At 43.9% G+C, this 23,460-nt stretch overlaps 2 protein-coding genes across 3 annotated transcripts in view; one reads left to right on the top strand and one right to left on the bottom strand.

Annotated features, from left to right (window-relative positions):
• lrmp (lymphoid-restricted membrane protein) overlaps window positions 1-1,503 on the bottom strand; it is a 28,159-nt gene extending 26,656 nt beyond the window's left edge. The window contains exons 1-2 of the mRNA XM_076076028.1: window positions 831-1,503; window positions 313-423 (exon numbers count right to left, since the gene is read on the bottom strand). Of these exons, the coding sequence (XP_075932143.1) occupies window positions 313-423; window positions 831-1,488 (769 nt within the window). The 5' untranslated portion in view covers window positions 1,489-1,503. The remainder of the gene's footprint in view (window positions 1-312; window positions 424-830) is intronic.
• Window positions 1,504-3,982: 2,479 nt separating this feature from the next.
• On the top strand, window positions 3,983-11,276 carry bcat1 (branched chain amino-acid transaminase 1, cytosolic). 2 transcript variants are annotated; one of them, XM_076076121.1, is made up of 10 exons: window positions 3,983-4,012; window positions 5,682-5,876; window positions 6,096-6,206; window positions 6,297-6,416; window positions 6,526-6,686; window positions 6,898-7,040; window positions 7,338-7,423; window positions 7,516-7,656; window positions 8,727-8,801; window positions 11,238-11,276. In XM_076076121.1, the coding sequence occupies exons 1-10, from the start codon at window positions 3,983-3,985 to the stop codon at window positions 11,274-11,276; spliced, it is 1,101 nt and encodes a 366-aa protein (XP_075932236.1). The 2 variants fall into 2 exon arrangements, with proteins under 2 accessions (XP_075932236.1, XP_075932237.1); XM_076076122.1 differs by lacking the exon at window positions 3,983-4,012 and having other exon boundaries at window positions 5,760-5,876; window positions 6,481-6,686.
• Window positions 11,277-23,460: the final 12,184 nt, after the last annotated feature.

Raw genomic sequence — 23,460 nt, 5'->3', positions numbered from 1 at the left:
TGGACCCATAACATACCCCATACCTCTGCTGCACAACACGGTTCACTGCAGAGAAGCTTTCAAAATATTGAAAGAACTCTCAACCGATGAGAAAACTTAACAAATAAAAGAGATTGTGTTGCCAAAGCTCGGAGGCACAAGACAATGCTGATACTGTGTGAATTACTTCTACCTTCTACACAGAAACACACACACAATAGTATACTCAATGACAAGTTAGAATTAGTAATTAAACTGCCGCATTCAGCTAGCTGGAAGACTGAAATGCTGGAGCCAACCACACATGGCCGTGTGCATTTTGCGTGAGCGTACCTCGGCGCTGGGTGTCGCAGGCATGGAAGATGGTATCGAGCAGATTCTCCTCACAGATTAAGCTGATCTCTGCCATATTCTCCTTCCTGCTTTCAGACGTCATTGAGGATCCTGAGCATGAATATGCAACGTGAACACAAACCAAACAAAGAGTGTATCGAGTTGCGTAGCAAAACGAGCAGATGATGCATTTTCAGACAAGACACATTAACAACTGTAACAGTGTGATGACTAGACACACTCTCCATTACAAAGTTACATAAATGAGTTAGTTTGAGGCTACAACTAGAAACTGGCCACTGGGCCATCATTAACCCTCGTTTCTTTCACACACAATGACTTCAGTTTTTTCCTCATCAGTGGCTGGAGTTTGCTCAGCAAACAGAAAATAGCCATCTGCTGATGAAGACCACTACATGTGGCTGAAAGCTCTGGGGAAAAAGCTTGTGAATTCACATTTTTATCCTTCTTGTGTTCGCTGCAAGTACGCGGCTACAACAGCAGCCGCTCCTACCTACCTCCGTCTCCCATGGACAGTCTTTTCACGACCAGAGCTGGGTAGGACAGCTCACACTCCGTCGAGTTCCCCGTGTCTGCTGAGCAGAAGTTGAGGTTGTAGGAGAGGGTGCTGTGGTTTGGGCTGAACGTACGACTCAGAGGCGGGCTCCTGCTCGGCCTCTCGCTCGGCACCGACTCTGGTCCTCGCGTGAACGTAAAGTAAGGGGAGTCCTTGGGCGGGCCCGATGGCGTCGAGCAATACCTCTGCCATGTCTTGACTTGGCTTAAATCACTCCCATCAGCACTTCTCCTCTCGCCTAGAGTGCTAGTGATGGTGTACGTGACGTTAGTTGGCGTGGAGGGGTTGGATGCTGGGGAGGAAGGGGTGGACCGAGGGACAGAGGGAACCATGCTGCTCCTCTGGGAAGCTGCGGTGCCCATCCCTCTCCCCTTCCCCCTCTCCCCCTCGTCTCTGTGGAGGGTCCCTTTCTTCAGGATGGTTTCCAGGTTGTGCCGGAGGCCGCTCTGCGGGCTGTCGTAATTGCTGGACGAGAGCTTTGGAATCTGAAACGGTGAATTGGGCTCGCGGTCACCGCGCCACTGAATGGTCTGCAGCTTGCGGCAGATGCTGTCCACGGGGTTGTGGCGTCGATTGGACTGGGGCGTGTAATAGTCCATGCTGCTGGCGGCAGGGCTGCAGAGCTGGCTTCCTGGCTGGAGGAGAGGCTGAAGTCTGAGGAGAGAAACAGAGAAAAATGTTTTGTTGAACTGCATGCAAAGAGACAAAGGAATATAGAAATATGAAAATATAAAATGAGAAAACCCCATGGTTATTTTGTTGGTAGATGAACACCACCTCTCCTGCAGTGGATAACTGGCACATTCAGACTAAACTGCTTTCACTGTTTGGACTAACTCCAAGATTAGAGGCAATAAAATCAGCAGGTAAAGCTGCAATGGTGGAACAAGATACATGTCCGGGATACAGAGAATAATTAGGAATATTTGAGACCAATATGGAGTAGCCCAATATGAACAATGAGCGGGATAAATGGGGAATCCAATTTTAACCTGCCTGAACCACACACAGTTCAATAAAAAGGCACAAAATGATGATAGGAGTCCAAAGAAATGACTGTTCATGAATACGGTTTTAATCCAGTCTTCTTAACGTGAAAAAATTAAAGCAAATGTGATCAAAATCAAAGCGTCACCTAAAGCACCAGGTGCGCAGACGAGGTAATTAATACAAGAGTTTGCTTTTAAACTTCAAACACAGTCGTATTTCAGAAAATATATTTAAATGTCTAATACAACTCCTCAGCTTTAGAAATAAAATGTAAACTTGATATTACAATTCATTTCATTACAGTATTTATTTTCAGGTTAAGCTACCCTTTGAGAAAGAAATAAGAAAAACAAAAAGCATTAAAAGATTTAGAAGCCAACACTAAAAGTGTCGACAGCTAACAATACAGGATTTGTATTTAATTGGTCAGCGACTCGAGCACAAACGTATCTCCGTATAAACACAATGCAGCCGAACACCAAGTCTAAAACAAACATATTACGTGTTACTTTCTCAGATAGCATTTAGCAGGCATAATACAGTGGTTGTTTTACCTCGCAAAGCTTGTAGGAGCAAATATCCACGTCGAAATGTTTGGCTAACTGTAGAGACGAACACAAGGGAGCACGCGCACAGGTATGTTTGAAACTCAGCGCTCGAGACAGAAAGAGTTAAAAGAAAACCTGGTGGGTGTTCACGACTTTAAGAAATATAAGCCAACAGCTCCTCCCTGCGGCCTGAAGGGAACACTGCACCCAATGCAACAGGCTACGGGTGAACTTCATATTTGGGTATTGTAAGTTTTCATACTCCAGTCAATTAAGTCGTTTGTGCCCATTGTCAGTCCCCCCTTTTAGTGTCTCACCTACAACTAGCCGACTTCCTACCACACACACACACACACACACACACACACACACACAGAAAGTTCAATATTGCAGTGGAATCTATAAAAAACATGACAAAAAAAGCAACAAAATGGAAATATGACGGCGCATTTCCCTTTTTGGTTTTAAACGAAAAACGAGAAAACCATGGTATTTCCGTAATTTCGTTTTTTCGACTGAACGATAAAACAGACTATCAAAACGTACATGGACCTATTAGACAGGGATAATAATATTGAGCCGCTGACGTACTTCGTAGCAGTTCAGTGTCACCATGCCAGGGGTGTTGAAATATTAATTGGGGTAATTGGCACGTTTGTTGTCGCGACAACACGGTCATGGGACCGGTTTCAACCTGAGCTAAACTGTAAGCGGTTTAGCAGGGAAGACGTGAAGGTGCACGGTATAACTTTCACCAGCAACCTCTGTGTCAGACGTCTCTCCTGGTCCGAAGGTAATTTATGCAACAATATCGACTCCTAGATTACGCGTGAGTGAGTGTTGGTGGATACATATTGGTGACGCAGGTTGTGCTTTAATCTGGCGGTGTGTGTAGGTACATAGTGTTAATAATTGATGTTACAGCTGCCAAATTACAGATGTTTTCGGACACCTAACGTTAAAGCTCCTATGTGGACGATTATCATGCAGTGTCACCACTTAGCCGATATGTAATGCCATATGTAGTTTGTGAAGAGCAATGATATACAGGAATTCCACCACGAGGCCTATTTCTCTTTACACCTGCATTTAAAAAGACATTTGACAAAGTATAAAATGACGGAAATCAATAACCTTGGCAAAAACAAAAATCATAGAAACAGAGCTGTAATGATATTATCAATAACAAAGTCCGACATCCACATTCAGTTCATACTTGCTGATTGCGTCGCCTTAGAGAAATACCAAAATGTACAATACTCAGAGCCCATTGGGTCTCTACAGCAGTTACACATGTGTTTTTAATAAGAATAGGTTTGCAATATGTTGTTGTGAGGCAAGGATTGGAAGTTTAGTGCTCAAAAGCTGGCTCAGTTCATCATTTATTTATACCCCTTAGGTAGCACCTTCCTTCTGCAATGTAAGCGTTGTTGAGGCATGCCGTTAGTTAAGTGATTCGTACATGTTCAAGTTTGTTATTGAAGAAAAGAGTGCACATTTGAAGTCTTGTTTTTTTATTTGTTTTCAGGAAAGCAGCTACATTTCCACCATCTCAATGGCCGACGGCAGCGTTCCAAGCTTCAAGGTATTGAAATAAGTTATTCAAATGGATGTTTGGTTTGTAGAATACATGGTGTGCTAAACTTCAAATAGGTGTTAGTTCAGCCTGATGTCTGAATGGCGTTATGATTTAAGAGCACATACCCCCAGTAGCTGCTCCAGCTGCAGCATCTTGATGATTCCTTGGCTTCCTGACACCTAAAAAACCTCCCTGTCGCTCCACATAGAAGATACTCCAGCACTGCTTCTTACCCTCATGGTGCCAGGAGCAGCACTGAAAGGCCCCGAGAGCCACAGTCATCAGACAGTGTTCTTATTGTGACAGTAAACACATGAAAATCGAATCCAAAGGATATTCCAAAAAAATAAAGTCCACTTGCTGTCAATCTGTGTGAGCCTTTTCTAAACCATTTCATTTAGCTCTTGACTTCTTTTTAAACAGAATAACGTCGGTACTGTCACCATTTTTTACGGGAAGGACGCGACCAGCGTCCACTCCTGTACTCCTTGTTCCTCCTGGAGCAGCCTGCTCAGCAGAATCCACTTTCCCGGCTCACGCTAAGTAGCTGGAGCTTTGCTTGTTTTCTGACCCTGAATGCAGCAGACAGCAGGCTCAGGTAGAGATTAAGGTGGACATGTGCAGACACACACACACACACACACACACAACCACTCAGACACACTGGATTTTGGAGACTGGAGACGAGCATTAGCAGAGAAGACACACTTGTGAAAAAGGAACTTTAAACAATGAAACAAGTATATCAATATGCTTGTGGGCGTTTGATGTAATACTGAAAAAAAATAGAATTACAGAGGAAAAAGAATTTGCATTACTCTGACCTCTTTCACACGGTGTTGTACTGTGGTCGCCCGCCACTTTCCAGTACTGTAATCTGGGATTATGGGGCAAACAACTATCTGCACCAGGAGAGAGGGGATAAAGAGCCAGTCTAATCCCAACCAAGTGGAACAGAGAAAGAATCTGAAAGGCAGACCAGGAAAACTCTTTCGAGGAAGGATCAGAATATTCTGTGTAGCCGAACAGCAGGAGGAGGACGCCACTTGTTCTTGATAAATATGACACATAATATTTCTCGACCTGCTGTTACTGCAGCGCCACAAAGGTAGCATGGGGACAAATAAGTGACGCTAGAGACTGGGCTGAGATCCAAGCTCCCTCAATGCTAATTCGATGCTATTCTATTCTGTATCCATGGCCTTTGACTTCTAAAAGGGGTAGTTGAGAAAGACAGCTTCACTGCATATCTAAATAATGTAGCACTCTGTTTTTCCTGACAGTTCCTTTCTGTTTGTCTTTGTCTCAGTCATGTGACTGTGTGAATGTTCTGGTGTCAGGTCACTGTGAACTGTGGGTCATGTTGCTGGCAGCAGTCTCTGAATTAGCCTGTCAGACAGCGACCCCTGCTGGCCAAACACAGATTGCAAAACAATCAGAATAACAGGCAACAAATTGATTTTTTCCCCCCTTATTTTTTGTATAGCGGGCACACTAAATGAATAAAAAAAGGGTCGATTTTTTTATTTGGATGGATAGCCATCTGTGGAGATGCTGCCAAAGTAAAGGTACTGTGTCTGTCTTTCCAGAATGGAGAACTCGGGGACCCCAATGTTTCATGTCCACCTTTTCCTTTAACATCACTATTTTCTCTGCTGTTTTGTCCTGTGACCAGGCAGCTGACCTGGTTATCGAGCTGTCCTCCACTCCAAAGACCAAACAGGACGAGGTCACCTTCGGGAACGACTTCACTGACCACATGCTGACCATAGAGTGGAGTGCGAGTGAGGGCTGGCAGGCTCCTCTCATCAAGCCCTTTGGGAACCTGTCTCTGCACCCGGCCTGTTCGTCACTACACTACGGCATACAGGCAGGAAGCATTCAGACTAACCTTTTATACCTTTTAGCGAAAAGGGATTTGATATGTCCTCTCCTGCTGCTTTCTGTCAGGAGGCTGACTTGACTGGTCATACTGCTTTTTGGTGCCTGGGTTGGATGGGGTGGATGTATGAGGAACTCATGACCTCAGTATATCTAAAACCTTGGCTACGGCCCTGATCTCTACCCTCTTCTCTTCTCTTCTTGCCAGCTGTTTGAAGGGTTGAAGGCGTTCCGTGGGGACGACAACCAACTGCGTCTCTTCAGACCGATGCTCAACATGAACCGCATGTCCAACACTGCTAAGAGAGCTTGCCTTCCAGTAAGATGAATGTGAAGAATGAGTAGTTCTCCCTCTCCACCTCCTCTCTGCTCATCTCTCTCTCTCTTGCCAACTCCCTCCCTCCTCCAGGCCTTTGATCAGTCAGAGTTGCTGGAGTGCATCAGGCGACTGGTAGAGATCGACCAGGACTGGGTTCCTCACTCAGACTCAGCCAGTCTGTACATCAGACCGACATTTCTTGGCACTGAGGTAAGAAGAATAGCGAGTGGTTGCAGTATATGTGGAGACAGGCGGTTATGTTCTTTTTAATTAGATGACATTTAATATTCATTACTATGTGTTTACGTGCCCACGGCAGCAATCTCTGGGTATAAAGATGCCTGCCAATGCCTTGCTGTATGTGATCTTGTGTCGAGTGGGCTCTTACTTCAACAGTGAGGCAGAAAGTCTGTCCTTGTGGGCCGACCCAAAGTACACACGGGCCTGGAAAGGAGGGACTGGAAACTACAAGATGGGAGGGTGGGTAGGCGCTTACTGCATTCATGTTTTAGTTTTTATTCACTGATAATCAATCATTGCACTTAATTGCGCTATTACTATCGAGCTTTTGACAGTTCTGCCACCCAAAACAACGTGACATATTCTTGTGTTAGCACAGTCTTTCACTGAATTCAAACAAATAAAACGTTGGCAAAACATGCAACTGTTTGTTGTTTTGGTTTTTCCGCAGAAACTACGGGTGTTCTTTGTTCGCCCAGTATGAAGCAGAGGATCATGGGTGCCAGCAGGTGCTGTGGCTGTACGGGGAGGACCACCAGATCACCGAGGCAGGCACCATGAACATCTTCCTGCACTGGATCGATGAGGATGGAGGTCAGTCGCACGACCAGAACCCGCACTTGGCCAATCACAAGCTGTTGTGTTTTGCTGTAGGCGAAAGGGGTCAATGGGGTTAATGGTTCAACTTCCATATGCACCACAGATGCAAATACTATTCACTCTCATGGTAAGGTTATGAACAGTAATGTGCTTTGGATACAAAACGTTTTACAGATCAGATTGACAGAACAATATCACTATAAGATAATTGCATACAGGATCTCCAGTAATAGTGGTAGGTTTTTTTTAGTAGTTTTACTTTGTTCTATTTATTACTTTATTATTTTACAGAGGAGGAACTTGCAACTCCACCTCTGGATGGCATCATACTCCCAGGTGTAACCCGACAGAGCATCCTGGAACTGACCAGGAAATGGGTGAGAGAGACCAAAACAACCATAAAGGTCAACGTGCATGGATGAATATTCCAACATAGTCATCGCATTTCCTCTGGTCCCTCTGTGCCCAGGGGGAGTTTAAGGTGACAGAGCGCTACCTGACCATGAGCCAGCTGTGCTCTGCTCTGAAGCAGCTGCGGGTCAAAGGGGTATTTGGCTCCGGTACTGCCTGCCTGATCTGTCCCATTGGACACATTGTTTACCAGGGAGAGGTAAGAGAGAGAGAGTGGCAGACACATTGCTTGTATTTAATACAGTCTACCAGTTTACTATTGCATATTTAATTCAATTGGAAAACATTTTCCTCAAACAATACATTTTTTGTCATGTAGCCTAATCTCAATATGAACACAGCCATGGACACTAATTGAAATCAACTGCAGAGTGTACTCGATATAGTTTGTATTTGATGTGTATTACTATGTATGCTTTAAAAGGAATTGTTCGAAATTTTCAAAAGTGCTTTTATTAGCTTTCTTGTACCTCTCTCAGAGAGGTAGGCTGTATCTCTCCGGTAGATATTAAGTTACAGACTACAACCTGATTAGCTTAGCTTAGCAAAAAAACTTGAAAACAGCTAGCTTAGCTCCGTTCAAATGTAAAAATAAATACATTTGTTACATGGATACAGGATTACAGGTTTTCTAGTAACCTCATAGTGACGCCCAGACTAAAGGAAGTGCCTGCCCCTGGCCTCGAAAATAAAGCATAAAACCATTAAAAACAGCAACTTTACATTTGTACACTTCCTTTTTTGTCGGAATAAACAAAAGAGATGTAATGTGTTGCAAGCTTTAGAGGTGCTGGTAGGCAGACTTTATTACCTTAGGATAGAACCAGGCTAGCTGTTTGCCCTTGTTTCCAGTTTTTATGCTAAGCTAAGCTAAACGGCTGCAGCTAAAACCTCAGTCTTAAGGTTAAGTCTTCCCACTTTGCTCTCTCAAAGTTGGACTTTATGTCTAGAGCCTCCTTTTATTTCAGTACAATTGTAAAAAAAAAGTTATGCTATCTTTAATAGATAACATTTTTCATATTAAAAAGAGATTTTACTGTATTACAAAGTACTGCATGTGAATAGTTTAAAACTTTTTACCAGCTTAGTGCTTTGCAGACTGAGGCTGTGGGTCTCTTGTGACCACATGGACAGTTTCATCTTCAGAAAGTTGTAAGAACCCTTTGGCTTCTTGCTTAATACCATAATATGTTTACTTTATATTCTCCATGTTCTCATGATTTATATTGCAACAAGTCGATTCTCAGAGTGTGTCTTTGTGTGTCTCAGAACTTGCACGTCCCCTGTCAGGATAAAAAGTCACAGTTGGCTTCACGGATAGCAAAGGAACTTACAGATATAAAGGTTGGTAGATGCACAGACACACCGAAGCATGCTTGCATGCACATATACACTTATACACACACACACACACACACACACACACACACACACACACACACACACACACACACATCCCACAGATGTTTCTCCCCCTCTCAGTAACAGCTGGTTGAACATCTGTGTTCTTTACACTCCTGTCACCCTCAGGACTCTATTTCCATGTATTAATAGGTAACTTGAATTAAGTATTCAGTGATATGATTGTAGGAGATGGAAGTGCAAGTGACAGCAGTTTTAGTGCCAAATGACAATGCCGAGAACATTTATACTTTGTCACATCTCTGCCTAATAAAAAAAAAAAAGTGAAATGAATAGAAAATGTTTACTCACTAAATTGAAAATATGGTCGAAGAAAGGCACGACCCAACAAAAACTAATATTCCCTCCAAATATGAACTTATCTTGCGTCTCCATAATTGTATTACTGGACTGCTGTCTGAGTGGTTATTATGTAACTCAATGAGATCAAAGTATTAAGTTGTTATTTTTATCAAACCCCCATTGGTCCTCATTGTATATCCACTTCCTGCAAGTACATAATAAGTGAATTATCACATTAGGTAGTGAGTAATCACTTGGTAATATTGTACATAGCCGACAAACACGGCACCTCGACAGCGGTTAGCAGCACTACAGGTTTAAAGAGATTCATAATGTTCCTTGCTGAAGGCTCAATTTGTGTTAATGAGCGTGTTATGTATCGCCGACTTTCTGTTGTTGTGCTGTGTAATGAGCCTATTATTAGTAGGGGTGTGATGAGCTTGAATGTGATCCTTATTTTCTCACTTGTACTTGGAAAAGGCCCGCATATGGTTGAGATCTCCATCAGACTAAGAAGGTCTCGGTACAGCGTACACCAAATCTTTCCCCCTGTCCAGTCAGGGGTCAGAACTGCAGAACTTTTACTTGTAATGGAGTATTTTTCCATTGTTGTATTAGTGCTTTTACTCAAGAAAAGGATCTGAATGCTTCTTCTGCCAGCGCTTAGAATGCATGACTGAACTGAACACAGTCAAGCTGAATGAACTAGTTCGACTTTTGAATTTCTGATTTACCGGCGTTTTCATAAATCTTTCACAATTAAACGTCAGTGTGCCCTTGCCTAGTTGTTTCTATTGACAAACTGATTATGAATCATAGACTTTGACTGGATTCTCACTGGTGGCGCTGCAGACTCACACGTCCAAATGACACGAGCAGATAGTGTCCTTTGGGTTTCATTTTTTGAATCTTCCTAATCTCCTGAATGTCCTCTAAACACTTTGATCAGTTGACGCGTCTTATCTCTTCAACTCGGGACTTTTGCTTTTGTCTCCCTTTCTCTTGCTCTGTTTACTTTCTGTGCTGCGTCTGTGTTTTTGTTGTTTTGTTTTTCTGGTCAGCCGATTAGCATATCTGCTCTCTCCATCAGCCCGGCCTCGTGTGCATGCGTGATGTGTGTTCTCAATGTGTTAACCACATCTTTACATCCGATAACATCTTCCCTAAGTCGACAGTGCTTCAGAGAGGGGGAGGAGAGAGAGAGAGAGAGAGAGAGACGGTTGTCGGCCTAATGGTGGAGCGTGGAGAGTTAGAGATAGGGGCAAGACAAACTCCTGAATTCTCTCATTAAGCTCGCTGTAATTGCACAAACCCAATTATTGCCTCAGCCTTTTGTGATCTTCAAAGCCAAGATGCTGCAAATGAAGCCTTGAACAAGTGGGAGAGGAGGAGGAGGAGGAAGAATTGTGGAGCGGAGCGCGGGGGGGGGTGAAGCTTAATGAACAATAAAATCGACAAAACGCTGGAAAACGCTGCGCTCCTTCCACAGCGCTGGTAAATCTGTTGACATTTCATTTGGAGGGAAGCAGTGCGGTGGTATCCCCCCCCCCCCCCCCCCCCCCCACACACACACACACTGCGCTCCTCCTCCCGCCCCTCTTGAGGACAACATTGTGCCACAAACAAACGAGTGGTCTGAGGCAGCAGATGAAAGATGGGTTTACTAAGTCGCCCTGCTGTTCCTCTTTCAAGTTAATTAGAAATCACATTCTTTTGTTTCCCCTTCGCAGGCGCTTATTTACATTCTCACTTCGACCATTAGAACAAATTTGCAACATGAGACACAAATAATTGGATTTGCCTCTGCGGCTGTCACGGATTGGGGAACATTTTGTTTTGATATTTTTCTTTTTTTTTTAAATTCTAGTTCCTTTTGCTCTGTTGTGTTGTGTTCCGTCGGTGGCTGAGTTTGCAGATTTGCTCACGGATATTTGATTTCACTTTTTGATTTGTGTTTTGCTCGCAATTAAGCGGCGGCAGGGCGAGAGAAGTTTCGTGCTTAGCGACGTGAGATGTTTGTCGGGCCCCCCCGGAGGACTCTCCTGTTACCTTTTCATCACCTTTGTTCCCTTACAGTATGGACGCACGGCCAGCGACTGGACTTTCCTGGTGTAGCGGTGAAGAGGAGGCGTGAAACACACACGATTAGTGTGCACGAGAAGGTCATACCATTATGCAACATCGAAAGGCTACTGTGCACTCGCATCACTAAGAAAACAACATATAACAATGTATGTGCAATATTTGTAGTTATACTGCAATATGCTGGCTCTGCGGCGAGTGTGTCACACCACTTTGCCCCCTTTTAAGCTTAAATTAATGACAAGCACACAACTGTCCAACATAATTAACAAAAGTAGGCTAATGTCTCATGCAATAGTGCACAATAACTTACAGTAGCTTTTTCCTGCTGCTTTCCAACCAACATCCAGGATACAGCTGTGGCTGGGACTAAACACCAACAAGAGAAAACATATGTGAGATGTTATAGTTACAGAGGATTTCACATCACTTGTGCAAGAGTTACAAAGCATCTACAAGAGGACTTTAACTAATTTAACTAATTCACTAATCTTCTTATGGGTATGGTGTGAAAACATTGTGCTGTCTCAGCGGTGAAATGTTCCTTTTAATTATCAGTTTGCACTATTATATTGTTTCAGAGTTCATGTTTCTAAATTGTAGGCAGTTGCATTGTCAGCGAAAACATTTTAAATATTTAGATTCTGCAGCCAGGGCCACTGCAAACATCACCTTTTGGTAAGAGGATCAGAAAGATGTAACGGAAAACTGTAAGTAACATAAAACTTATCCCGTGGGACTTGTTGTACAGTCAGTGATAGTACTGGACAAATAGTATTCATCAGTCATTCATAAAAGAAATCGTGTGTGAAATGGCCCAGAGTTTGTGTGAATGCAGGTGATGGATTACAGATCAGTGGTGTCTCGTACTGTAAATGCAACACAAGGGATGTTCCATATTAATACTGTCAGGCTTTATGGTGATTATCATTATATAATGTATTTTGCCCTGTTAGTTAAAATACTATGTTAAAAAGAGAGATATTACTCTGTGGCTGCTTGTACTATGTGATGTAGATGTATTGTGGGAAGGAAGGGCGTGGTACTGGTTGGGCTGACCTTCCTTCGTCCTGGTGGGTTGTTGCACTCCGATACTTTGTGTTTGTTTAGGCAATGAATATTGTTCTGCTTTCTCAAAATAAAACAATTGATAACAAAAAAAACTATGTCAAAGATTGTAAATAGAATAATAATTGTATCTAAAATAGGGCATTTCCAACTCAGGAACTTTCCCAGAGGACCGAGAACCTTTTTAGGAACTAAACTTTTGGACTAAGCATTTGGACCAGAGGGATCAGGGGCTACGTTTAGCTCCTGCATGATAGTTCCAGGTGCAATAAAAGTCCCGACTCAAAGAGGTGTACTTTCCAAAGGTCCGGGACCTCTAAGGGTGAGCCAGGCTCTGCAGAGCATCTCCACAATCCTTAATGATGCTGAGGAGTGCAAGTGTTTTCCTGCCACCCTACACACACACACACACACACACACACACACACACACACACACACACACACACACACACACACACACTCTAGAGAACCTGGAACAGAACCAAAGCCATCAGCATAATGGAGTCATAACAGAAAGCCATCAAACCGGAGAGCCCTTGGCTGTTTTGCTCTGCACACGCACATGCACACACGCACACACACATAATTCAAGATACACTGTAGTAGTTTGAAAATGAAAACTCAGGACGCTGTGTCCACTCCTAAATTCATGCCTCATTAACTGAGGTCCTGTCTGTGTTTCTGCCTCTGTGCGTTCAATGGATGTCCATATGTGTGTGTGTTTGTATGTGTGTGATGTGTGTGTGTGTGTGTGTGTGTGTGTGCAAGGGGGTGCCCGGTTTCGTGCTGGATGATTTTTGGCTCTTTGTGAAGACAGCTCATTTTGGCACGAGCTCTTTTCTTGTGTGCAGTGGCACAGCTGGTGTAGAACACGCACACACACACACACACACACACATATAGTACACGCGCAAAACACATAGGCCTACTTCAAAATGCCAAACACATCCAGCCAGCTTAATCTAGGCCACTGGTGAAAGTACCACAGCATGTATCATCACGTCTGGATTCCTTTCCTTTCTTCTGTTTGCTTTTCCTTGCAATGAAATGCCCACAACGGTTTGTTTAATGATCATCAGCTATAAATCAATCTCTGCGCGCCATCATTCGCCCACAGGGATCATTAAAATGACGTTTAATCTAATGTAAATGACATCTAGACAGGTGAGGACACGTTGCATGATTCTTTAAGGGCTTGTTGAACGTTCTACTAAAACCATTCCAGGAGCACTAAACGGCAAATATGAGTTGCTCATGAGGCTCCGAGGCAATAATTCATAACCATGTCAAAGTGTTAAAGTAACTCTGATGGGGTGAAGTAATGGAGACACTGGCATTGAGCTGATTTAACACAGTCAGAGGTTACATTTGCCATAGTAGTAGTGATATCATATTGTATTGAATTCTTTGGTTTAGACTCTTTTCCTGCCATCGTCATGATTTGGCCATTACGATGTTGGCTGGAGGAAAAACACAGATCACCTCAGAGTAGTGGGCTGACTTTTTTTTTGGGGGGGGGGGGGGTACTTGCGGTGTCGGTAGCTGTTGCCAATGCTGGAAGAGCAACTTTTTTTCGCAGGATATTTACGGGCATTCAAGGATTCAACACGCTCACCCCTTGGGTTCTCTATCAGGTGTGTAAATGTCTGGCCACTGCGTCAGAAAGTAGGGTCAACAAATCAGGTCACTAGAGAGTGAGCAGCTGTACATATTCATGTTCATCAGCCTTTGTTAAACAACAAGCCAACACAACTTTAGGAATTATACTGCCTCCAGATTCGTGCTGCCCACAAAATTACGTCACTGTCCTTACAAACAGAAAATGGGTCTGTTGTTCATCCCCATAAATACAAGACATTGGCTTACATTCAACTCACCAGATTTACCTAATAAACTGGTAACTCATTTTAATAGGGCTATGGAGAACAGCCAACCTTTGTACCAACATAAAACTGCTTTTTCATCTGATTACGGGACAGTACATTCACACAATGTATCAAGAGAAACACATTTATTGCCTCCCCCCCTTAATCCTGATGGTCCTGTATCACATGGACAGTTTGATCTCATGGGCCCAGTATTACTGAATCTGTCTTAACATGGTGATTTAAAGCCTTTATAATGTGCACTGTATGTCTCATGGTTGTTTTCTTTGTTCCGTCTCTCATACATACATACACATCCAATCATATATATAAATGTATATCAGTTTAATTCATTACGCTTTATTGGCCTAATAGTCCAGTATACATTGCCAAAGTATATCTCTCCCTCCATCTCTCTCAGCTCGTGGTGTTCTTCCCTCCAGCTCCTCCATCTCTTTTATTCTTTTCTCTCCCTCACAGAAAGCAGGGACCCCGGCAGGCCGCTCCCATTCAGCCGGAGGACGCCGATGATGTTTTAATTGTCACTTCTTGTTAAGGCGGCCTTGACATTCACGCGGGGACAGAGGGGAGGCAGTCGGCGTAATCAGAGGAAATGGAGAGAAAGAGAGAGAGGGGAGGAGGAAGAGAGCGAGAGAGAGAGATGGCACCCGTTCAGCTGCTAAGAGTGGTGTTTGGCTCTGAGCAGTGTGCCTCCTTCCCTCTCTTCCCTCTCTCTCACCCCGCCGGGGCATGATCTGATTTGACAAGCGCAACGCTGTCATCTTGAGTTTGTCCAATTTGAAATTCTAATTAATGAACTCGGCGCCACTTTGTGTTTTTGTTGTTGTTGTTGTTGTGCTCTCCCTCCTCTCCTCCTTCCTTCCCAGGCCAGTTTGTCTTCTATTTGTCTTTTCTTTACCCTTCCCTCGGTCCTCAAGTCTTCTTCGGAGGCGGTGTGACCGCAGAGGCCGCTCTGGGTGAGATTGTGGTCTCACACCATAACAGATGATATCAGTGGCTCTGGGTCACCCAATTAGAATCAAACTGTGTTTTGTGTGTTCTGTGAGTGTAGTGCATTCATATGTGTGTGTGTGTGTCTACGTGTTCTGTTTCTATCAGAATCCCTAATGAGGAGGCAGAGAGGGGAGCGATAGCCGCTGATGCTGAAGGGCAGAGTAGTGGTCAGTCTCTCTTTCCAGAACTTCACACGTTTACTGAATACACTCACGCATACGCACGCTGCATTTGAGCGCAAGAAATCAACACGTGTCCAGAAAGTTTGTCACTCAGAAACTCAAGTCGAGTCTGGAAAAACCTCACAAGGAACACGCAGGCATAAGACCAGGAAAACCCAGGGATCCACGGTACATCCAGGCAGCAACTGGAGCAATGGGGAAGCAACTTACTTGTATTAGGAGACAGGGTTGCCTGATCAGCTCCAAGTCTCTGGAAGACAACTAGAGGAATCTTACAAAAGACATTTCCCTCATTTAGTGTTGTGATGGCATCATTTTAATTCTCGTCACACAAGTCATCGACTCCCTCGCAGGCTGCGTGGACGCATGTGCGCGTGTTGTGTCTCCCCCTCCTTCCTTGTTCCTTTACTTTGCCAGAAGAACCTTTTTGGGGTCAAGCCGTCTCCTACGCTGCACAACCCCCGTTCAACTGAAATCAAAGGGGAGTCAGGTCTTTCTTCATCAGCAGGTGGTGCTAGCAGCCTACAAACCATAGAGCTCAACTAAGCTCTGCTTTAGGAATAGGGTGGGTGGGGGGGGTGGGCAGGGAGATAGAAAGAGAGAAAAAGGGGAGAGGGAGTTTTTGGAGGCCTGCCAATCATGATGAAAAACCACTGCAGAACTAATCTATTTCCACGCCCGTCCTAATCCACCAACACAACGGTGGCATCATTTAATCACAAAATCATCACCACCATCACCACCGCCATCACCATCATCCTCTTCCTCTCCCCCCCCCCCCCCCCCCCCCCAGCTGCATTAATTTTTTTTTGTAAATAAGAGCTTGTGATTAAGAGTAGATTAGCGCGCGCGCCTTCAGACGGACAGACAGACCGTGATGGGTTTTGTTAACACGAGAGTAACACTGGGTGTCAGTTGTGTGTGTCTGACACTACATCAACGTTATCCCCCTGCCGCTCATGTTATCGCTCTTGGCTTAGAGTTTTAGGGGACTTTTTAACAGCAGCGCTGCTTAAGAGCTTAGAGTAAATGGATGGATGGATGGATAGATGGACGGATGAAGATCAGGCGTACACACATGCACAGAGAGATCAGTGTCACTCACGCGGCTTCAGAGCCAAAGCCTGATTTGCTTTGTGGTAAAAGCTGTTTTATTTCTCGTCAGTGTTGTAATGGAGACGCTCCGCTGTCACGCGGCACTTGAAGTCTCATTTTGTACCAAGGGCGAGAAAAATCTGCCATTTTGCTGCTTCGGTATTCACCTCAGTCTGCACTAATTGCATCTGATTTTATTTGACATCATTTTTCTGATGGTCAGGTTTTTGTGGTTGAACGCAGTAAAGCAAAGGAGTTAAAGATGTGACATGCACATTTATTATATATATTTGGATCATGGTTTTTGTCTTTGTAATTAAAGGATGATAGTCAAAAAGTGTTGGTTTTCTTAACCTTTTGCCTCTTCCAAACCCTAGAAGGTCAGTTAGCACATTTTAGGGACTGTATGCAAATTATTAGAGGGTGTAGGAAACAGAGAGAGATTTTGTATTTATTTATTTTTTGCTGAAGGGAAGAGGAGTAAAATAAAGAGTGGCTAAAATATACAGTAGATAGGATGCATCCTTTTGTTGTGTTTGACATTATTTGGGGAAATTGCTGATATCTATGTCTATGTGAAAATGATATACGTTTAACATATTACGGTTTAAATTAAAGCACAGCATATGTTTTTCTTTCTGCACCTTTTTGGGAAGGGTGATGCAATTTTTCTGAGTCAAGGATCCAAAGTAAAGGGTCTTTGAAAAGTGTAACATCATTTTCCGCCCCTCCTCCCCGCCCTGATCGTTTTCATACAGTCTCATACTTGCTCAAGATAAAGCAACCGAGCAGATTTTTCAAATAAAATTAGACGGGATGACTCACAACATAAGATGCAGAGTGGAGGCTGCCAATCTTCTTGCCAACGCTGTTTGTTCATGATCATTCTAACAATGTCTGAAAATGATTTTATTTTTAGATAAACAAAGCACGGTTAGTATTAAAACCTCTCCGTGCTTTCGCTTTCACTCCCTGTGGGTGAAGCATGTACTTTATTCGCAGGTGGGCACATTTTGTCTCGGAATGCAGGACACCTACTTATTATTCAGTGGTGTGCTGAATATTCCAGTGTGTGTGTGTGTGTGTGTGTATCAAAAGGAGACGTCGGTCCTGACGGTGAGTAATGTTCTCCAGGCCTGGCGGCTGGCAATGCTCTGTCTCCCTGCAGGTGGGAGTGAGTCACACACACACACACACACACACACACACACACACACTCTAACACGCACAAGCAGTGCCACCCGTTTCATGCTGACCACCTCGTTGTGCCAGCCCAGCGACCATGGCGGCCAACTGGCCAATGAACAACTGTCTGTCTGTCTGCAGAGCAACAGCACATACCACCACAGCAGCTAGAGTGAGGTTCTCTCTCTCTGATTCTGTTTCTCTCTCTCTCTAATACACACACACACACACACACACATAGTCATTCTCTCTCATTACTCACACAAGTCTGACACATCCCTGTCAAATGCCAACTCACATTAAGGTGGAGAGAAGGTACCTTTCTCTACTGTGTTTATTCGGTCCCCCCTTCTTTATATTTGTTTCTTCTCGAAAGTCAAATCCAAGCTGCTCTACTGTACAAGTTTTAAACACAAATGGCATTAAATCAAAGCATTATTGCAAAAGAAAAAATATCATACATATCCCGTTGTGGCTTCTACAGTCGCAAACAGTGCAGTTACATGTATACTTTTAGGATTTTTAACTGATTATTGAGTCCTATTCCTTGAAGTAGTTTATTGTTATTCTTCTACTCATTGCTTTAATTAGAATGATTTGTCGATGCACTGAATATGGGTTATTCATAGGAATATAGAGACCTGGCTGCAAAATCCATCAATGCATTTTACATAATACTCTTGACATTAGTGACTACATAATTTCCCCTCGTTGCTCTTTCTCTCTCCATCGTTTAGTTTTCTCCTATTACTATATATTTTCATGCTTTTGTCTGTGTATTGTAGGTTTTTGCTGACCTATATAACGTGGCCTTATGTCTGGATGTAGTCCAAATGTCCTTCAGGATGTTGGTTAAAACCAAAGTCTTTGCAGGTTGACTGTAACACTGTGTGATTGTCCCGTACTGACTTCCACTTTAACGGTACAGGCCTCACAAATCATCCACATCATAACACTTAACTGATGGGTCTATCCATCAACTGCAAGTCCTGCATTAACAAAGAACTGTGCAAATGTGTGTGTGTGTGTGTGTGTGTGTTGGAGAGACTGCTGTGTGTGTGTCTGACACCCTTTTCCATCATTTGCTAATCAGATATCATAATTTGCTCCAGCAGATTATTGAAATATGTCTGCCGGTATTTGTATCACTCCAAATTGAGTAAGTGACGATGTGACAGGCATGGATAACCCACCAGACGTGGCTCTGTGTGTGTGTGTGTGTGTGTGTGTGTGTTTGTGTGGCTCTGTGTGTGTGTGTGTGTGTAAGTGTCCTTTAATGATGTTCTGTGGAATCGGCGATGTATGGTTGCCTCTGAGCACAGATAAAAGTAGTTAAACACAGTAATTGCCATTTACTCTCAGCTGGGCTCGCGTTCCCATGGGAGAGCACAGCGCTCAGTGGGTACCACACACACACACACACACACACACACACACACACACACACACACACACACACACACACACACATGCACATAAACACACTCTTATATTAGAGGATTTTTAATTTTCAGCAGCATGTCTTCTGTCCTGGTTCTGTAAGGGTTTGTCCTGAACGTATATATGCCGCTGCCACACCACTGCGTGTGTGTCCATCTGTGTCCACAGTTGACGTCTCGCAACCATCATCAATATTGCACTCTGCCCCGGGGGCAGCTGAAGGTTTCTGGTTTGCGTTACTCCTCGCTCTCTTTTCTCCCTCTACCACCTCCAAATAAGGGTGGAGGTTTATTCTCAGTTGTTTTTCCACAAATCAGGTTTTTTTTCTATTTTAATATCAAGCCTGTTTGTTGACTTTTGCTGCATATTAAAGACAGCTCTGACTTAGAACATTCCTCTGTTTGTGTGTGTGTATGAGCGAGAGAGAGAGAGAGAAAGAGAGAGAGAGAGAGAGAGGTGTGTTTCCTGATGTATAAATTAAGAGCACATAACTTCTCCTCCAGGTCACTGAAACAACAGAGCCTTCACCCGCCTGCCAAGTATGAATGTGGGGTGCAGAGAGGGACATAAATGACCCATTGTGTGTGATTGTGTGTGTGTGTGTGTGTGTGTGTGTGTGTGTGTGTTAGCCAGTTAACCTGTGGTCATTTACATGTGTCAATACAAACGTGTGTGTGCAGGGTGTATGTGTTTCTGCATGTGTTTGAGCATGTGTTTTTATAAAGTGTGTGTGTGTGTGTGTGTGTGTGTGTGTGTGTGTGTGTGGTGGGCCTGACTGGGTTTCTCAGTATGTGTGATTAGGTGATCGCTGCTTTATATTCCCCACAGAGGAATAAAGAGAGTATTTCCCCTGAAAAAACAACGGTGCACAAAGGGTCCTTTGACAAGGCAGTGTGTGTGTGTGTGTGTGTGTGTGTGTGTGTGTGTGTGTTCGAGCAGAGTGGGGGGGAGGTTGGCGGTGCTGGTCTTGGACCCTCTGAACTCCCCTCAGCTGTGACCCACGTGCTTGCGAGGCTTGACAATGACTCGTATGTGTACGCAAAGACAAGATTACTCGGGCAAGGCGCAGCTCTATTCTCACACCGGCGGACATTTTAATGACGTTTAATTGCCGTTTGCAAGTTCAGTGCGTCTGTGTTGACCCCGCTGTTGTGCACGCATTCTCTCAGTCAGCTTCTTCCTACATTTCCCAGAATCCCCTTTAAAAAAAACAAAGAACGTACTAGGAATGTTCAGAACTTTCAGCTGTGAGTTTCTCCCCGTGGTTTGAGAAGCCAATAACAATGATGATAAATCACTTGAAAGAAAGGCAGAACATGACTCACATGTCATAACTTATTTTTTACCATATAAGGCTACTGTATAGAGTATATTTGGTAAATGTATGCGTTCTAATCGAGGGGTGACAAGCTATTTCTGTCTATTTCGAAAATAGAAATCGCACATGATTTCATCGAAAGCCCAGACATCCCAGCATGCATTTGGGGATCTGTAAGGAGCTGGAGACCGTGGGAAAAGTCACAAAACTCCACACAAAAAATGTAACCTGTGATGCATTATTGTCTAAATTTGATTTGTATGTGTGCAGTTTGGAACACGCCTTCATGAGTATCCAAAACTACGCACAGATCGGTGTGGATATGCGTATTTCAGGTTTACAGATCATGTAACACACATTTAGGACCATTTCGAGATTGATTTTAACTCCCTCTTTTCCTTCAGAGGTTCACAGATATTGTCAATAGAATCCCTTTTCAGGACGACCCTGACCATGACCATGTAAAAATGATAGTACGCTACAGTCTCACTCCAAAATGTATTGACAAGCTGGCCGCCCTGTTTACCAGGCGTCAGAAATCGAACTCCAAATCAACGGTAGTGCAGCTCTTCTTCACTGGGACTGTGCTTTGTCGAGCAACTTAAATCTGTTGTCTCATTTGTTGGAGATGTTATCCTCCTCTTCGCTGAGACACCACCATGGCAATTACAGTAACGGGCATATTTCTACATCCCAATCTCGACTAATGCAGGCTTAAACATTGCACGGATGACATCTCATTCTCACGAGACACACGGAAGTGTTCTTTCTCTCCTCTCTTCTTTCATCCTTTCTCTCTCTCTCTGCCTCCCTCACCTCGCTGTCAAGGTATAATGCCATGTTGCACCAGTGTCACCAAGTGTTAATACCATAGCTGTCATCACAAAATCCCCGCGTCTCCTGCCCCGGCCCCTCTCCGCACCCTTTATTCATCTATATCTCCTTTCACATCAAAGGTTACTGCACCTCCATCCCTCCCCCTTCGAGAAAGACAACGATTAGTAAAAAGGTAGGCAGACCGACTGACAAACAGACAAATATATAGATGGATGCTTTCCATTTCCCCCCGGAGATCAACGCTTTACCGCACACAGGCAGGCACACAGGGGGATTATTTGGGAAAATTCCAGGGCATTTGTTCCAGAGTGGCACCGCGGGCCTCCGAAACACCGGCGATTCAGCTAATGTCACTGTGTGAAAGCATCAATCTATCCACAAAACCCTACTTTGTAGGTCAAAAGGCTTTCAGCGTCGCAGCAAAAGACGGAGGGGGGGGGAAAAACAAAACAACAACGCCGCCACATTTCACCAGTATGTGAGAGAAAGAGGCCTCGAGTGAGACTGAAAAGAGAAAATTGTTACCATTACCTTGGAAAGGCAAAGAAAGTACAGAATAGAAGAAAGAGAAAATTCTCCATGAGAAGGAATAATCAAGATGGTTATCTTTCTGCCAGATGCCGCTGCTCCCTTGCATTATCAAAATTGATCACGCCTATAATTTAATAGGGGTAGATACTGGGAAATAAATAGGTACACATCAAACACTGTGATATTGTTGCTGTTAAGTGGCTTTTTTTCTTCTTTTTTTTGTGCTGTAGAGCGATGCCATTCTGCAGGTTGTTTTTGTGTGACTTCAGCTGGCGAAGGGGACTCATGGACCTGATCACGATCACATAACCCTTCTTTTGTGTATGTATGTTGCACTTGCCTGTGATTCGGTCAGAAGACAAGTTTACAGACATGCATATTGACCTCCTTCACATGTAGTCTTCACAATGCTGTACAGACCATGGTTGTATTTAAAAACGTACCTTTTGAGCTGCAAATCACCAAGTCAATACCACAGAGTACTGTTATCTGTCATCATACATCTCCTTTTTCCTGTAGATATGACTGGTGTGTCAAATTGCAAACATGTAAGCTATTGGCGTGCAAAGCAAGGGGAAGTTTTCGTACCTCCATGGCGGCGTATTTGTACCTGCCATTCATTTTGAATCAACAAAGAGAAGAGAACCTGAAGGTGCACCATCTCGCAGAGAAGGGAGTAGGAAGGAGACATGACAGAGTGAAAATCAAACAAAAAAACAAATGACACACGCATGAGCCCGCGTACAAACACGCACCTCTCTGCCCTCCAGAGGTACACTATCTGCAGCAGGAAGTCCCATGCAGACACTTCCCGTTGGTCCCCGGGAACAATGGCCATTGTCGCCGCAGTCCGCACCACTCCGATACGCCGTGACCTCACCTCCGCGCGTCTCAGCTGACAATAAATCCTCCACCTTTAAACGGAACAAGCGACGATAGATTAACAAGGTGACGGCGCCAAAAGCACAAGAAAAACAGCTACGGGGTTAAAAATGGTCAAACGCGTAAGATGGAGGCATAAACCGCAAACAGGATGAATTGCACGGTCGCTTGTTCTCACATTCTATTTTGTGATGTTTTTGTTTTTCTAAAATGTCACAATTGTTCGTGTTGTTTCCAACTTGGCTGCAAACGCCCGGCGCCAAACTCCTGCACAGACAAGGCAGACAGACAATGGAGTCAGTGGAGCTCGCAAAACGCTGAGCTGAGATGTTTCAAATAACTTGCACATCTAGCAGGAGCTTTAGAAGTATCTTCTCCTGCTGCTCCACATCGCTGCCTCTAAGAGGGAAAAGTCACACACAGTCTTTCACACCATGTCACACTGGTTGCAGACACCATGCCACCGTGCAATTGACCAGTTTATTTAAGCAGACTTTTAGCTGACAGACATGATGCTGCTGATTGCTGGTTGATGGGATTATGGACCGTGACAGCGAGGCACTGGCTGTACTATGTGGAGCATCTAACAGACAAACTTGACATAAAATAGTTCCGACATGAAAGTACTCACAACGAGGTCTGTGGATCATCTTGAGCAACTTGCTCATGATTTCTGGAAAGAGACGTGGCTGTTGAGTTTTTCGAATCCCAATATACTGCCTTAGGTCTTGGATAAAGTTTGTTTCTTCAAGAACACCAGCATGCACATGGAGCCTGTTTTGCCAAATTGAAGTATCT

The sequence above is a fragment of the Anarhichas minor genome, unplaced genomic scaffold (genome assembly GCF_050575085.1).
Source record: "Anarhichas minor isolate MPS153535 unplaced genomic scaffold, ASM5057508v1 ptg000055l, whole genome shotgun sequence".
In the NCBI taxonomy this organism is placed as follows: Eukaryota; Metazoa; Chordata; class Actinopteri; order Perciformes; family Anarhichadidae; genus Anarhichas; species Anarhichas minor.
The sequence above is the reverse complement of the archived record's forward strand: the minus strand, read 5'-3'. Positions and strand labels throughout refer to the sequence as shown.